This window comes from Gymnodraco acuticeps, unplaced genomic scaffold (genome assembly GCF_902827175.1).
Source record: "Gymnodraco acuticeps unplaced genomic scaffold, fGymAcu1.1, whole genome shotgun sequence".
Lineage (NCBI taxonomy): Eukaryota > Metazoa > Chordata > Actinopteri > Perciformes > Bathydraconidae > Gymnodraco > Gymnodraco acuticeps.
In genome coordinates this window covers 1,291,670-1,306,603 of record NW_022992177.1, presented here as the reverse complement: position 1 = coordinate 1,306,603, position 14,934 = coordinate 1,291,670, and the positions used below count along the sequence as shown (strand labels likewise).

The 14,934-nt window shown below is 39.6% G+C and overlaps 2 protein-coding genes across 3 annotated transcripts; both read right to left on the bottom strand.

Moving 5' to 3' along the window:
* Positions 1–23: 23 nt before the first annotated feature.
* On the bottom strand, positions 24–10,458 carry LOC117538895 (ubiquitin-conjugating enzyme E2 Q2-like). 2 transcript variants are annotated; one of them, XM_034204851.1, is made up of 13 exons: positions 10,147–10,458; positions 7,361–7,465; positions 7,111–7,233; positions 6,961–7,017; positions 6,709–6,858; positions 4,072–4,156; positions 3,926–3,986; positions 3,750–3,840; positions 3,604–3,662; positions 3,341–3,389; positions 3,160–3,255; positions 2,403–2,469; positions 24–2,312 (listed from the first exon to the last, which is right to left on the bottom strand). In XM_034204851.1, the coding sequence occupies exons 1-13, from the start codon at positions 10,303–10,305 to the stop codon at positions 2,281–2,283; spliced, it is 1,134 nt and encodes a 377-aa protein (XP_034060742.1). In that variant the 5' UTR covers positions 10,306–10,458; the 3' UTR covers positions 24–2,280. The 2 variants fall into 2 exon arrangements, with proteins under 2 accessions (XP_034060742.1, XP_034060741.1); XM_034204850.1 differs by having other exon boundaries at positions 6,709–6,861; positions 10,147–10,454.
* Positions 10,459–10,893: 435 nt separating this feature from the next.
* LOC117538897 lies at positions 10,894–14,495 on the bottom strand. Its single transcript, XM_034204854.1, has 2 exons — positions 14,071–14,495; positions 10,894–12,487 (listed from the first exon to the last, which is right to left on the bottom strand). The coding sequence occupies exon 2, from the start codon at positions 12,121–12,123 to the stop codon at positions 11,497–11,499; it is 627 nt and encodes a 208-aa protein (XP_034060745.1). The 5' UTR covers positions 12,124–12,487; positions 14,071–14,495; the 3' UTR covers positions 10,894–11,496.
* Between the last annotated feature and the right edge of the window lie 439 nt (positions 14,496–14,934).

Sequence of the window (14,934 nt, the reverse complement as noted above, 5' to 3'; positions counted from 1 at the left end):
ACAAAATCATTATGAGAGTTGTGTCAGGAGTAAATCATTTTATTCATTTATTAAAATACCAGCCCAATACATCTGCAATCAATTGAGTACAGTGAAAATAATACACAGGGACCCCAGTAAAACAGCAATAATCTTAAAATTCTTTATTCATAAACTTGATGCAAGTTTACAAATGACTGTACATGGTCAAAATGTCTTCAAATGGAAAATGAAAAATAAAACCAAAGCGAGCCGACGGTGCCAGGCTTGATCAAGTTTAGTCCGTGCCAGAAAATGAATCGACAGCTGGGACAAAACTATCTTTTTAACACAGTCCAGTTAAAGAAGCGTGCAGGTCTATTTACCACGGCATGACTATCAAACTCCAGTCGTCTCTGAATCTCGACACAAGCCCTTCAGACGAGGTCGTAATGAGACCCGATGATGCCTCCCCTCAGCGATTTCAGACATGTAACAAGATGTGTGCTTTCTTTCTTCCTGATTTTTAAATATTTAGCTCGCAATGTGTTAGTTGTTATAATTGACCTCTCCAGGCACATTGTTGCCAGTTGTGCAAACATTTGTATCAGGAATATGTAAAGATCACACACCGAAATCAAATCTATTTCAGTATTAGTTTGGGATTTAAAAATAAGAACAAGATAGTAAAGTGTGTACTGATGAGCCATTACATGGGATGGTCATCATGCAACTGCAATCCTGTTAAAATGGCATCTTACTGCAAATGCCATTCATACATTGCTTTAATTAATAGAAACAAGCGGGACATATTATCGTTTACATTTCAGTTTTCAACATCAGATGTGCGAGTAAGCCTTAATGTGAGCTGTACAGAGCAATAATTAAACCAAGAAAATAACTCAAACCATGTACAGATTCCCCTCTTAAGTATTGTTTGTTACCTGAGTTGCCATTAAAATATACTTTTGCAGACAGTGTTAACAAATAAACTGCAAAAGAGCAGACCGATTGATAGATACAGTGTGTGTCCTGTAGTATGGGGAACAGCAGTAGTGATGACGTACTGCGGTATATTGCATGGTTAAAGTTTCATACAGAGTTTCAGGTCAGTTCAGAAGGATCCTTCTTGTTACAAATCAAAAGTGACATATTATGGTACATTGTTGTGGAAAATGGTGGATTTTAAGCTGCTGACAGCAGAGAGGAGATGTAACAAGGAAGCAAATCTAACCTGGGCAGGGGCAAACCTCTACAATCGATGTATGTCAGGAAGATGACACACAAGATGCTAAACTGGGCAGAATTATGGGAGAAAAAAAATCACATTCAAACACCCTTCATTTACACCCTATGTGAAGCTATCCCTGTGTGATTCTGCTCAACAAACTGATTGTATTTCCAGCATCAAACCAACCACACGGACCAGAGGCCAGACCGAGGGTTGCAGGGTCATTGTGTTAAAAAAACAAATGAGGCAAAAAGAAGAGCTCTTTAGCTTCAGTACTAGATCTGTCAAAAGTTCATATCATCTTCTAGTGGTAATATATCCTCTTCCAAAGGTATGCAAAGTGCAGACTTTTCATGTCCGCCTGCCTTGTTTTAAATCAACCACTGCTGGATTTGTTCGCAGACAACAGCTCATCTTAGTCGGACAACATTGCAGCATTTCATTCTGCTTTGTCAGACACTTAACATATTTGTGAAAGAGTTCAAATATACCGGGTGGTAGGTTGCCTCAATTGAAGATAACAAATGAAATGTATTTATTTATTTATTGTCTAGGATGCTCAAATAATAAAAACAATCGCTGAATAATATTTCTAAAATGTTTGCAGTTAGGTACCAGTAAACACCAAAGAAAGAGAAGGGGAAGAAGTTGTGACCAATAAAAACAGGTGCAGTGAGGGGCCGCATCCAGAGCTTCAGTTTCAATCTCCTGTTAAAGTTCCCAGTTGAAGGAAGGCTAACTGACTGATGGTGAAGCCCATTTTGTCAAAGCAGCTAAAGTAAAAGCATTTTCCCTCATCTAAAGGGAGAAAAGTTTTGTTTTTTAAAGACAAATGAGCATATTTAGAAAACAGGACTAGTGATACCCTCACATCCTCCTCACTCAAACAGAGAGGGGAGATGTGAGGTGATACCAGGATAAAGTCTTTACGGGAGCGAGGCGAAGGAATACATGTCAAATGAGCCAACGAGATGGTGTCCGCGAGAAAGATGATATATCCCCAGTAGAGTCAGAGAGGGGGGAAATATTCGGAAGAAAACAAGATACTTTGACCCAAAGACATGTTCCCAGTGCATAGCGGTCGTAGCTCCTTATCCATCCTCTTTAGGGGGTGTGTACCAGCCTGTGAAGACAGAGAGAAAAACCTCTTTGCAAATGGCACCAAACCACTGTGTGTCTACTGAGGCTCAGACATTTAGGAATAGTTACTCACCATTCTTTTCATGTATCTGCACAAGGGACTTGTACGACTGTTGTGCTCTGGCAAGATTGTACTGGTTCTGAAATAAACAAATAGTGTTCTGTAAGATTCACAGAAATTGTTCTCCATGCAGTAGGGAAAATGTAAATTGCCATCTTTCTTTCCCATAAGTCTTTCTCAGTTTGTTCTTACTAAAACACACTTCTTCTCTCTGGCCTTCTAGTCAGAGCGGAGCACGACTCCTGACATTTCCCTGTGTTTTTTATATTATTGTCTTTTATTGTCATTGTAGTAATGTGTTTTTATTACATGTACAGCACTTTGGCTCGACCAAAAATCGCTTTTAAATGTGCTATATAAATAAAACTTGATTTGATCAGCTCCAATAGAAGCATACAAGTTTTCCTTTGTCAGAAAACAATCTGAAGGAACAACTCATTTCTCTGAATGCAAGACACTTGAAATTAAGTGTAAATAGAACCTAGGATATAACTAGAGACACTTCTCTTGCATTCTCTACTGAAACCCAACTGCTTCATACAATAAGGCCTCTTAGGGCCCCAGTATGCTTCATAAGCATAGTTTAACCAATTATTGAAAAAGGTATTTATTTAACCCTCTCCCACTACTCTGTTGTCTGTTCTATCAACTAATCGTCATGTGAAGTGTGGGGCTACATCGCCTCTTTGACAGCAGTTTTTTGCAATGTGTTGCTTTTAGATATGGTCGGATGGTCTGACACTGAGACCAGATTAATGACATCATTTACCTTATTGGCTCCAAACTGCACCCTGGCTTTTCCTTTAACCAGTGTGGCATTTATCTGCATGATGACAGATTCTATGGAATAGGCACTGCTCCAGCCCTGAAAACACACACAAAATACACATTAACTGTGCTGTTCAAGGTGAGGGAAAACATGTCATACAAGGCATCACACTTTAACAAACCTGTTTTGTGAGAAGCTCCATGCACAAGGCCCCTCCTCCAAGAACATAACTGAAATCGAGAACAAAAAGAAATTCAGTATAAAATATGAAGAACTTCACAGTCTTGTTACTTCAATCATGAAGCGACAATTTTGTATTTTGAGTGAAATCTTTCATACAGAAGTCAAAATCCACTGATAAAATTGGGCACAACAATTGTGGACAAACTGAGTGAATACTGTCTTCAGAGGATTTTATATGACAACTTGGCACTTCACACTCACCCTCCGGAGAGCACGGGTGAAATAACCCGTACAAATGGGGGGTCAAAAGGAAAATTATCCTGAAAAAAACAAACAAAAAGCTTGAGTCTACAGAAAATTCTTTAAATCAAATAAAACAATTGACTAATATTATTAGGAGGACTCACTTTATAAGAGAAATTGAGGAAAATGTAGTCCATTCCTTCCTTTTCTTTTAGGACCTGCAGGTCACTATGTAAAGGACTATCTGGGTCTACCCTGTAATAAAGAACAAGTTAAATATAACCGAAAACACTACACAATATTTGAAAATGTTAAAAACAAACTGAATATGTGAACTTACGTCCTCAACTTGACATGCCAATCATAAAGGCTGTCGCCGAATAGCTCGACTGAATAAATACCTGTGAGAAACGTGACACAAACACAGAGCATTACTTCAATCTGCTGCTGACACTGTCACTGTGGGGAATGTGTCAATGCAGTCACCTGTCTTGTAACTCTGTGATCTGTAGATCTCCCTGAGTTCCTTCATTAGGCGGTCCGAGGCCTGCACGGAGCCAGACACTGCGCCCTGCAACACAAAGGTTAATCACACAGATGGTCGGACACCTGGGGGAACAGGAAGACGCTTCACCTCCACTGTAAGGTTGAGCAGGGGAACATCAGGGCCATCAGACTGTACAGCACTTTGGTCAACTGCCCTGTACATTAATATCAATCAATAGCAGCACAAATTGAGCGTTTTCTACACTTAACAGGACAACCAACTCTGAGTGATAAAAGGTACTAGGCCTTTTTACCATAAGCCCACAAAAAAAACATTTGATCATAAGCAGGCCCATGCAGTAATGATACAATCTCAATCTTTATTTATATAGCACATTTAAAACAACCTTCAGTTGACCATAGTGCTGTACAGGCAGTAACTACAATATTAAATAACACAATGGGAGAATTAAAAACATAATAAAAAGCACAATAACTAGAAACATATAAAAAATAAATAAATAAAAAACACATACAAATATAAAAATGTAATGTTCAACTAGTATTAAAAGCCAGTGCAAAGAGGTGAGTTTTTAGCTGAGATTTAAAAAGTTCAATAGACCCAGCAGTCCGGATATGTGCTGGGAGGCTGTTCCACAGTCTGGGAGCTGCAACACTGAAGGCCCTGTCACCTCGGGTTTTTTTCCTGCTCCGAGGAACCACCAACATATTCTGCTGAGCTGAGCGCAATGCTCTAGCTGGAGCATGGCGGTGCAACAACTCAGACAGGTAATGTGGTGCCAGTCCATGCAATGATTTAAAAACAACAAGTAAGTACTTGAACTGGATCCTGTAACTGTCAGGAAGCCAATGAAGGTCTGCCAAAACAGGTGTGATGTGGTCATAACGTCTCTTCCCAGTAAGAAGGCGTGCAGCCGCATTTTGGACCAGCTGCAGGCGACGGATCAAACACTTGTCAACACCAATATAGAGGGAGTTACAATAGTCTAAACTAGACATTATAAATAAGTGGATTAGCTTTTCAAATTCCTTACTAGGAAGATAGGCTTTTACCTTCCCCAGAAGCCGCAGCTGGAAGAAGCTTGTCTTGACAACTGAGCTTATCTGTTTATCAAATTTAAAACAGTTGTCAAAGATGACTCCAAGATTTCTGACAGAGGGACGGCTGTAGGAGGCTAAGGGGCCGAGTACACTATTAAAGCCATCCAGGAGTTCAGACTGTCCAAATATGATAATCTCTGTCTTGTTTTCGTTAAGAGTCAAGAAGTTAATTTCCATCCATGATTTTATGTTTTTCAGACAGCTAAGCAAGGCAATCCTAGATTCTTTATTTGCTTTTATCGGCAGGTATACCTGCAGATCATCTGCAAAGCAATGGTAAGAAATGTTATGCTTTTTAAAAATTGACCCCAGAGGTAGTAAATACAGACTGAACAAAATGGGGCCTAGGATAGAGCCTTGTGGGACCCCATATGCTAGTGGGGCTGCAGCTGAAGAATACTGGCCAAGATGCACAGAAAAGGTCCTTTCTGACAGATAGGATTGAAACCATTTTAGGACGTTACCTTTAATACCAACACACAGTTCAAGGCGTGATAAAATAATTTGGTGGTCAATGGTGTCAAAAGCAGCAGACAAATCTAAAAGCACAAGCACAGCAGAATTCCCAGAATCAGCAGTTAAAAGAAGATCATTCAAAACTCTTAGAAGAGCAGTTTCCGTGCTGTGGCATGATTTAAAACCAGACTGAAACTTCTCTGATATGCAGTTTAAAACAAGGTGTGACTGCAGTTGTGCTAAAACCACTTTCTCTAGGACTTTAGACAGGAAGGGAAGCTTAGAAATAGGTCTAAAGTTGGAGAGAACAGATTGATCAAGGTTCTGTTTTTTACAACTTATTTTAGGATATTTTACAATATTACCTTTTTGAAATCTGAATAAATTCAGCAATTTAATTCAGTTTAATTTAGGATAATCTCTCCTGCTACAGTGTGGTGTACTGTTCCTATTTTAAGCAGGAATCTTTTGTCCTCTGCATTGTTGGACGATGTTGGGACCCAACTGAACTGTCAGCACTGAGAGGAACGATGAGTCGGCATTTAGGACGCAGCGCTAATGCTGAACTAAACATGGTGAAACTGACAGAAGGACTAAGAAAACAAATTTAAAAGTATTTTTTATGGCTATGATACTGTGAAACTATCCAGGAGAAGTGGTAATCAATTTTATTTTTCCGAAAGCTTCCTGGTTGACAAAATATTGAGATTTGCTTAACTCCAGCGCTAACAAATGTTTCATTGAAAGTTTTACCTCATCGTATAAAAACATTTGATACAGAAAGCATGAATTTGACCAACATTCAATATTTTATTCTTCTTATCCCATTTCCATATCTAATAAGGTTGGTAAGGTATTTGAAAGGATTTAGATTCAGTACTTGATTAAGATTGAATGAAACACTTTCCAGGAGACTCCAGTGTCTTCGTGATGAGTGATTCGGAGGTGGCTGCCAAAAGTTAGCATCCAAAATATGATTTATAGGGGAAAAAAGCTCCTCTACTCAGTTAAAGTCACCAAAACGTAATAAAGAAAAACATGACCTGAATGAGAACTTACATTCAAGTGATCCTGTCTCTGGTTTTTACGGATCTTCTCCAAGACGGCCAGATTTTCTTTTTCTATCCCGTCATCTTCTGACTTCTTTCCATCAACTGGCTCCTCTTCCTTCATGTCGTAATGGTCCAGGTCTTGGTCCAGGTCAATGTCCTGCTGTAAGTGTATCAATTATATTCAGAAATATGGAACGAAATGGACAAGTAAGCTATAATACCATGAATGTACTAAGTTGTCATTAATACACATAGATACCTCTCCCATTTCTTCCTCCTCTTCCTCTTCAGAGGTCACCTCATCTGACGGCCCATGCTGCAATGTGGTAAAACATTGTGAGTTGACATGCAGTGAGTTTTCAAATGCAACAAAGAGACATTGAATTTAAATCTTGCTTTACGTGATTACCTTTCGCTCTTGGGTAATGGGGCCAGCAGGCAGAGGCTGGTCGAGCATTTCTACATCTGGATGCTGTGGCAGGTTGTACAGCCGACAGAGATCACAGATGAGGCGCTTCAACTGCTGAAGGAGCTGCGAGAACAATGAGCAAGATAAGATATCAATCATTGAAGAGACTCTGCAATTGAACAATACTATAAAGGTTGCAGTGTTATAGCAGTAAACAAACGTAAAGCTGGATCCACATCCTCAATCTTACCAATGTGCTTCCTTTTCTCACATCCTCTAATCGCTCCAACACTTCAGCCAGACTGGGATCATCAGAGTCAACAAACCATATTGGTGCCGTTGAGGGATAGGATTCCTGCAACAGAAGGATATGAAAATGAAGCTGGTCATGCTTGGATGATAATGGCTACAACGTATGTTAGGGTTGCACCAAATGTCTTTTTTTTGTATTCAAAGTTTCTAAAGAGGATGTTAAATGGAGCGAACCGCTTCAACACGTGTATTTCGGTTTACTCACAGCATTAATTTTGTTATTCTACAGTATTGTTGTTTTATAGTTATTTGTTAATGTATTTAACCCAATTTGTGTTCTTTGAAATTGAAAAGGATATTGCATTGTGTTTCTTTCGTTGCAGTTGTATGTCTTCAGTGTAATTTGGCTTGGCTTCCTATTTTGAAGGAGAGTTAGCGCTGTTGACAGGAAGTTGTTGTTTGCTATGGAAACAACGTGACGGAGATTAACGGAGAAAAGTCATATCTACATATAAAGATGGAGAAAGTAAACGATAAAGTGTATGGTTAAGTGTTAGCACCCCCCGAAGAGGCACAAGCTCTTACGTTGATATTGGAGATTTCAATAAATTCTATTTGGCAGCCGCAGTGCAGCTGCCAAAAAAACCGAATAACGAAATTGGAACCCGAATAGTACTCCAACGAACGAATATTCGGATACCGCCCTAGAAAAGTGTAACATTACTTTTAAGTCATGGCCCAGGAAACAACCCTGTCACATTCTGAATGACCATATACCCGTATATTTGCACATATTTATACAGCAAGGGTGATGACTTGATATTAAGTAACAGATGGGTATCATGACTCAGGGAGTGTATCATGTAATATAATGGGATGATGCCAAAGATGGGAAAGATTCCTGGCTTTAACAGACAGATATCATTGGACAAATCAAGCCTTAGAGTACTGTGCATTAGGAGTATGGGTCTATAAATCGCCAGTCAGGATATATCGGAGCTTGAATGTTTAAGTGAATGCTATTCAACACTTAAGCGAACTCTGGAGATTTAGCAATTAGTAAACCAAATTCAAAAGGAGACACTCGCATAATAATCTTGCCCAATACAACCTGTTCAAATAACGAAGGCAGTGGTTTTCAATGCAACTCCCAGGTATTAAAATCCCTGCATGTTTCCCATCTCATGCTCTTCTTATAACAGATGCATCAGGTGTGTCCTACCAATAAAGAGCAGGTGATCACATATAATCCAGCTAATCAGATGTGTTAAATGTGCATATTCTAGATTCAGATTTTGATGCTGAATGCACTCTTGAGATTCTGAGATCGAGCCGACACAAAGAGGGTGAATCAATTTGAGTCTCGACATGACATGGCTATTAATTTTTTTTTAACAAGCCATGCCTGTGTCACCCAGAATCAAGCAAAAGTGCAAGTGCGTGTGAGAGGAGGATGTGGTCGGGGTGCTGTTCGTAAGAGATCTGCACCACCGGAAAAATACAAATACAGGTGCCATGACAAGAGTGAGATGTTTGTGATATCGCCTAGTATATTTTCAGATTATTTACATTGCTCATAATGTATAAAGGAATTTGTATTGAACATTTATAAAAAATACCAGAACTATTTTGTTATCTAAGGTTGACAAAATATAGTTTCAGCCAACCTCACACATTTAGTTGGTAACAGTATAATTCAGACTCCTTCATATCGACATTTAATCTTTTGCTAAATCATTTGGTGTCCTGATAAAAGACAGTAATGTCAGTTTTATTATAAATTCGCCACAGGGATCCGTCTATTTACTGAAAAAGGAGTTCACTAAACCCCTGTATTTAAGATAAAATATATTAACATTACAATCAGTGGTATTGATATTCAGATAAATAAAATATGCCTTATTGATCCCAATTCGGGAATGTTTCGTCACAGACGCATGTAGATAAGCCTATCAAACTCAAAGAATGTAAGCATTGCATTTCTTTTACATTTGAGTTAGCAGAATAATTTGTTTTAAATTCAAATAAAATCCTCAAGGAACCACCTGAGAACCAAATATACAATCTTTCCTTTGATATATACATATATTTATTTTTAAATAAATGTTTTTATTGATTAAAGCTTTGGGACAGTGTCCAAACTTTCCTTTTAAAAGAACATATGGTTAAAATTGGTTTAGGATTACCCTATCTTTGTCCCGCATGTCATTGTTTTTATTGTCTTTTCGCTCCTACTCTATCTCTGTTCATTTGTATTATTTGTATTTGACATTTATCTTGTGTTTTTATTATTTTCATGTAATTGTATTTATCTTTTAGCACGGTCATTCATGTTTGTTGAGCTGTAAAGCCCACTGAGATATACGTGTTTTTGTAATATTGGGCTATAAGAATAATCTTTATTCGATGTGTGAAAGTCTAAGTAAGACTTAGCTAAATGCCGTGAAATGTAACTAAATACAGTTCAGTAGTTATAAAGTTAACGGCCGTAGTTGCTAGCAGTAACGCAGTTAATTTGGCTAACGAATCAACGACACAAGCTAGCACTACTTCCAGTGAGCAGCTAGCATTAAGCTACCGCAGCGTCGTTACTATACGATGGTTGATGGTTCACTCTTTCAAAGTGAATTAAACACTGGGTGCTGTGTTCTGTTTATCTTTTACCAACGGGACGACTAAAATCTTGGCGGATAAATAAACTAAAACACTTGAATCGTAGTTAGTAAACACGGATCGCTCCCTGGTTTCAGTCGGTAGTGGCTGGTTATCTTGGCCTGGACTCACCGTGATGTTGCAGTGGATGATCAGCAGCTTCTCTCCGGTAACGTTGAATTGGCAACTGAGTTCATCGGGTTTCCAGTCTATTATTCTAAATCGTTCGTGGTTTGGGTCAAAAATGGACTCCAAAAACTTCAATTCGGCCTTCAGACCCGACACCGACATCTTCTACTCATCTCAAACCACCAGGCCGCTGGCAGAGGGGGAAGTCTGGGCGGAATGTGACCGCGCAGTTGAGTCAGTTCTACGGATCTCGCACATTAGCGTGAGAACAACAACAAAGGGCTGGAGGGTGAGGGCTATGGTGCACACTGTCACCGGTTTCTGGCAGTTATGACCCTGCACGACCTCCATTTACTCTATCTCTTTATTATATTGTGTTTTAAGGTGTACTTTTTTTAAATATTATATAACATTATTTAATTTGGCAGTAGTGCTCACGACCAGCAGGAGCCTAGAAACACAAGATCCAAACATTCTCAAATGATATTTAATACAAATTAAATATATAATAGGCTATACAAGCAAACAAAAGCTTGGGCATTAATAAAAAAAGGTTAGCAACAAAGGAGCCCAAAAACTAGAAAGATACTACTACTAATAATAATAATGATAATAATAATACCTCTATTTGTATAGCACACCGGTTTCTGACAATTATGACACTGCACAACATTTAATATATTATGTTTTATTGTTTTAAAGTGTAATTTTGTTTATATTACATAACATGATTTTATTTGGCTGATAACCTGCAGGAGCCTCCAAAAAAACCTTTTCACTTTATACTTAATACAAATGCAATATATATAATAGGCTATACAAGCAAACAAAAGCATTGAAGTTTAAAAAAAGCAAGTCTGGGACACTAACATAGGAGTCCAAATACTATAATTAAACTAATTATAATAATAATAATGATAATAACAATACCTTTTATTTGTATAGTACTTTTCTCTCAATAGAGGTCCACTTTAGTATCTAAAGAATCCACAATAAAATATACAAAATAAGTTAGCAAACCAACGACTGTTTGTCAATTGCCTATCCTACATCACAATCAGAAACGGGTTTATTGCCAGGTACTGTAGGTTCACATATACGAGGAATTTGACTCGATGTCATGGTGCATACATAAAATACAAAACAAAAAATCTAATATAAAACAAAAAATCTGTAAGGACACTGTAATCAAATATAGTTAGATAGCAATAAAATAAAGCAGTAATTTACAGCTAAATAGAATGCAGTGAATTATAACATATGAAATAAGAAATATGTGCAGTAAGCAGTATTTGAACATTGTGTGCATTAATGTAATGCATATAGAGTCTACGTTGTGGCTGAGATAAAGCGTCAGTGGGGGGTCCGGGCCTTGTTTAAGAGGCCGGTAGCGGAGGGGAAGAAACTGTTCTGGTGGCGAGAGGTTTTGGTCCTGAAGGAGCGCAGCCTCCTGCCAGAGGGGAGGGGGCTGAACAGTTTGTGTCCAGGGTGGGAGGGGTCGGCCACTATCTTCCCTGCCCGCCTCAGGGTTCTGGAGGCGTGCAGGTCGTGGAGGGATGGCAGATTACAGCCGATCACCTTCTCTGCAGAGCGGATGACACGCTGCAGCCTGCCCTTTTCCTTGGCTGTGGTTGCAGTGTACCAGATGGTGATGGAGGAGGTGAGGATGGACTCCATGATGGAGGTGTAGAAGTTCACCATCGTCGTATTTGGCAGGTTGAATTTCTTCAGCTGCCTCAGGAAGAACATCCTCTGCTGTGCTTTTTTGATGAGGGAGCAGATGTTCTGCTCCCATTTGAGGTCCTGGGCGATGATGGTGCCCAGGAAGCGGAAAGACTTCACAGCAGTTACTGGGGAGTCACACAGAGTGATGGGGGCGGGTGGGGCTGCGTTCTTCCTGAAGTCCACAACCATCTCCACTGTCTTGAGAGCGTTGAGATCCAGGTGGTTGTCCCTACACCAGGTCACCAGATGGTCCATCTCCCACCTGTAGGCAGACTCGTCCCCACCAGAGATGAGTCCGATGAGGGTGGTGTCCTCTGCGAACTTCAGGAGCTTGACAGACTGGTGACTGGAGGTGCAGCTGTTGGTGTACTGTACAGGGAGAAGAGCAGAGGGGAGAAGAGCAGAGGGGAAAGAACGCAGCCTTGAGGGGAACCGGTGCTGATGGTCCGGGGGTCAGAGACGTGTTTCCCCAGCCTCACGTGCTGCTTCCTGTCAGACAGGAAGTCTGTGATCCACCTGCAGGTGGAGTCGGGCACGTGCAGCTGCATGGGAGAGTTTGTCCTGCAGCAGAGCCGGGATGATGGTATTGAAGGCAGAGCTGAAGTCCACAAACAGGATCCTGGCATAGGCAAGGCAAGGCAAGGCAATTTATTTGTATAGCACAATTCATACAGTAATGCAATTCAAAGTGCTTTACAGGATCAAACAGAGAAAACACAATACATTGAGAAGAAATACAAAACACACAAAATAATTAATTAAAATAAAGAAAACCATGTTTAACAGTTCGAAAATTTGAAAATTTAAATTTGAAAAGCCACATTAAAAATAAATGTTTTTAGACCTGATTTAAATTATTCTAAAGTGCTAGCCATTCTCAGATGTTCTGGGAGTTTGTTCCATGCAATAGGAGCATAGATGCAGAAGGCTGCTTTCCCACGCTTTGATCTCACAAATGGAACAGTGAGCTGGCCTGCGCCTGAAGACCTAAGGGGTCTGCTGGGTTCGTACCACTGAAGGAGGTCCTTGATATATTTGGGTCCTAGCCCGTTTAGTGCTTTATATGTGTGCATTAAAATCTTAAAATCAATTCTCTCACTAACTGGAAGCCAATGCAGCGATCTCAGCACTGGAGTGATGTGATCTGTTTTCTTTGTCCGGGTTAAGATTCTGGCAGCAGCATTTTGAATTAGTTGGAGTTTACGGAGTGATTTTTTTGTGAGGCCTGTGAAGATGCTGTTGCAGTAGTCAAGCTTGCTAAAAACAAATGCATGGACAAGTTTTTCAAGGTCTTGCTTGGACATAAGGTCTAATAAGCGAGATATTTTTTAGATGGTAGTAGGCTGATCTGTTGATTGCCCTGATGTGGCTGTTAAAATTGAGGTCAGAGTCTAAAATTATACCTAAGTTTCTTGCTTGACTTTTCGGTTCGAGTAATAGTGATTCCAGGTGTGCAGAGACTTTAATTCTTTCTTCTTTGGTTCCAAAAACAATTACTTCGTTTTTTTTTGTGTTGAGCTGTAAGAAATTACGGCACATCCAGTCATGTATTTGTTTTAGACATGTGATCAATAAATCAGTAGGACCGTATTCATCTATGGAAAGTGATATGTAGATTTGGGTGTCATCCACGTAATTATGATAAGAAATGTTGTTATTTCTAATTATTTGAGCAAGTGGCAGCATGTACACATTGAATAGAAGGGGCCCGAGGATCGACCCCTGGGGAACTCCACAAGTCATTTTGGTTCTGTCCGATGTACAGCTACCAATTGAAACAAAATACTCTCGGTTTTCAACATAGGATGTAAACCATTTTAGGACAGTGCCAGACAGACCCACCCATTTCTCTAGTCTTTCTATTAAAATGTTGTGATCTACGGTGTCAAACGCCGCACTGAGGTCTAATAGAACTAAAACTGTGGATTTCCCACAGTCGGTATTACAATGAATGTCATTTAAAATCTTTAATAAAACCGTCTCTGTGCTATGACGAGACCTAAAACCAGATTGGAAGGTGTCTAAAATGTTATTGGAGGTCAAAAACCTGTTAAGTTGAAGGTAGACAACCTTTTAAATTATTTTGCTTAAAAATGGTAAATTTGAAATTGGCCTGTAATTACTGATTGTCAGTGTATCGAGGGTGTTCTTTTTTTAGCAGTGGCTTAATAACTGCAGTTTTCAAGCACTTAGGGAAGTCACCTGAATGGAGCGACATGTTCACAATCTACATAGGTTCCTGCTGTGTCCAGGTGCTGGAGGAGAAAGTGAAGGGCCATGTTGACAGCGTTGTCCACAGACCTGTTGGCTCTGTAGGCGAACTGCAGGGGGTCCAGGAGGGGGTCTGTGATGGATTTTATGTGGGACAGGACAAGGCGCTCAAAGGACTTCATAACCACAGAGGTCAGGGCGTCTGTAGTCATTTAATCCTGTGATCCTTGTTTTCTTGGGAACCGGGATGATGGTGGAGGTTTTGAAGCATGCTGGAATGTGGCATGTCTCCAGCGAGGTGTTGAAGATGTCTGTAAACACTGGTGACAGCTGATCAGCACAGAGCTTCAGGGTGGAGGGGGAAACATGAAAAAAATCATCAATAAAATCCCAATTTACTTTTATTTTTTATGCAGATGCTGATTCTATAAACATGATAATCCTAAAATGATGGGGCCTTAAGGCTAATGGTGACTGCACCCAACGTTCCTGCAGTAGTGTACAGTTTGTTTGTCAATTATTTACAGTAGATTGTGGTTTTTCAACCTTGGGTTCATTACCCCAAGGTTAGTAACCCTGAACATATTAAATATGAAGGGTCATGAATTGATTAACATGACAATAAAGTACTAAATAATATTTTGCTTGTGCTTTCTAGTCTTTATTTTTTAGTTAGATTAATGTATAATTGTACATCTTCAAGTCTTTGAAAAGTATTCGGATAAAACAGTCGGGAGGGAAAAATCTCTCCTTGATCTGGCCACCGAATGTACCTGCATGCAACCTGTAACTAGGGGTAGAAAGTAACTTGGTCTTAAGGCGATAGAGGCAAAAAAGTTGGTAAACACTAGATGA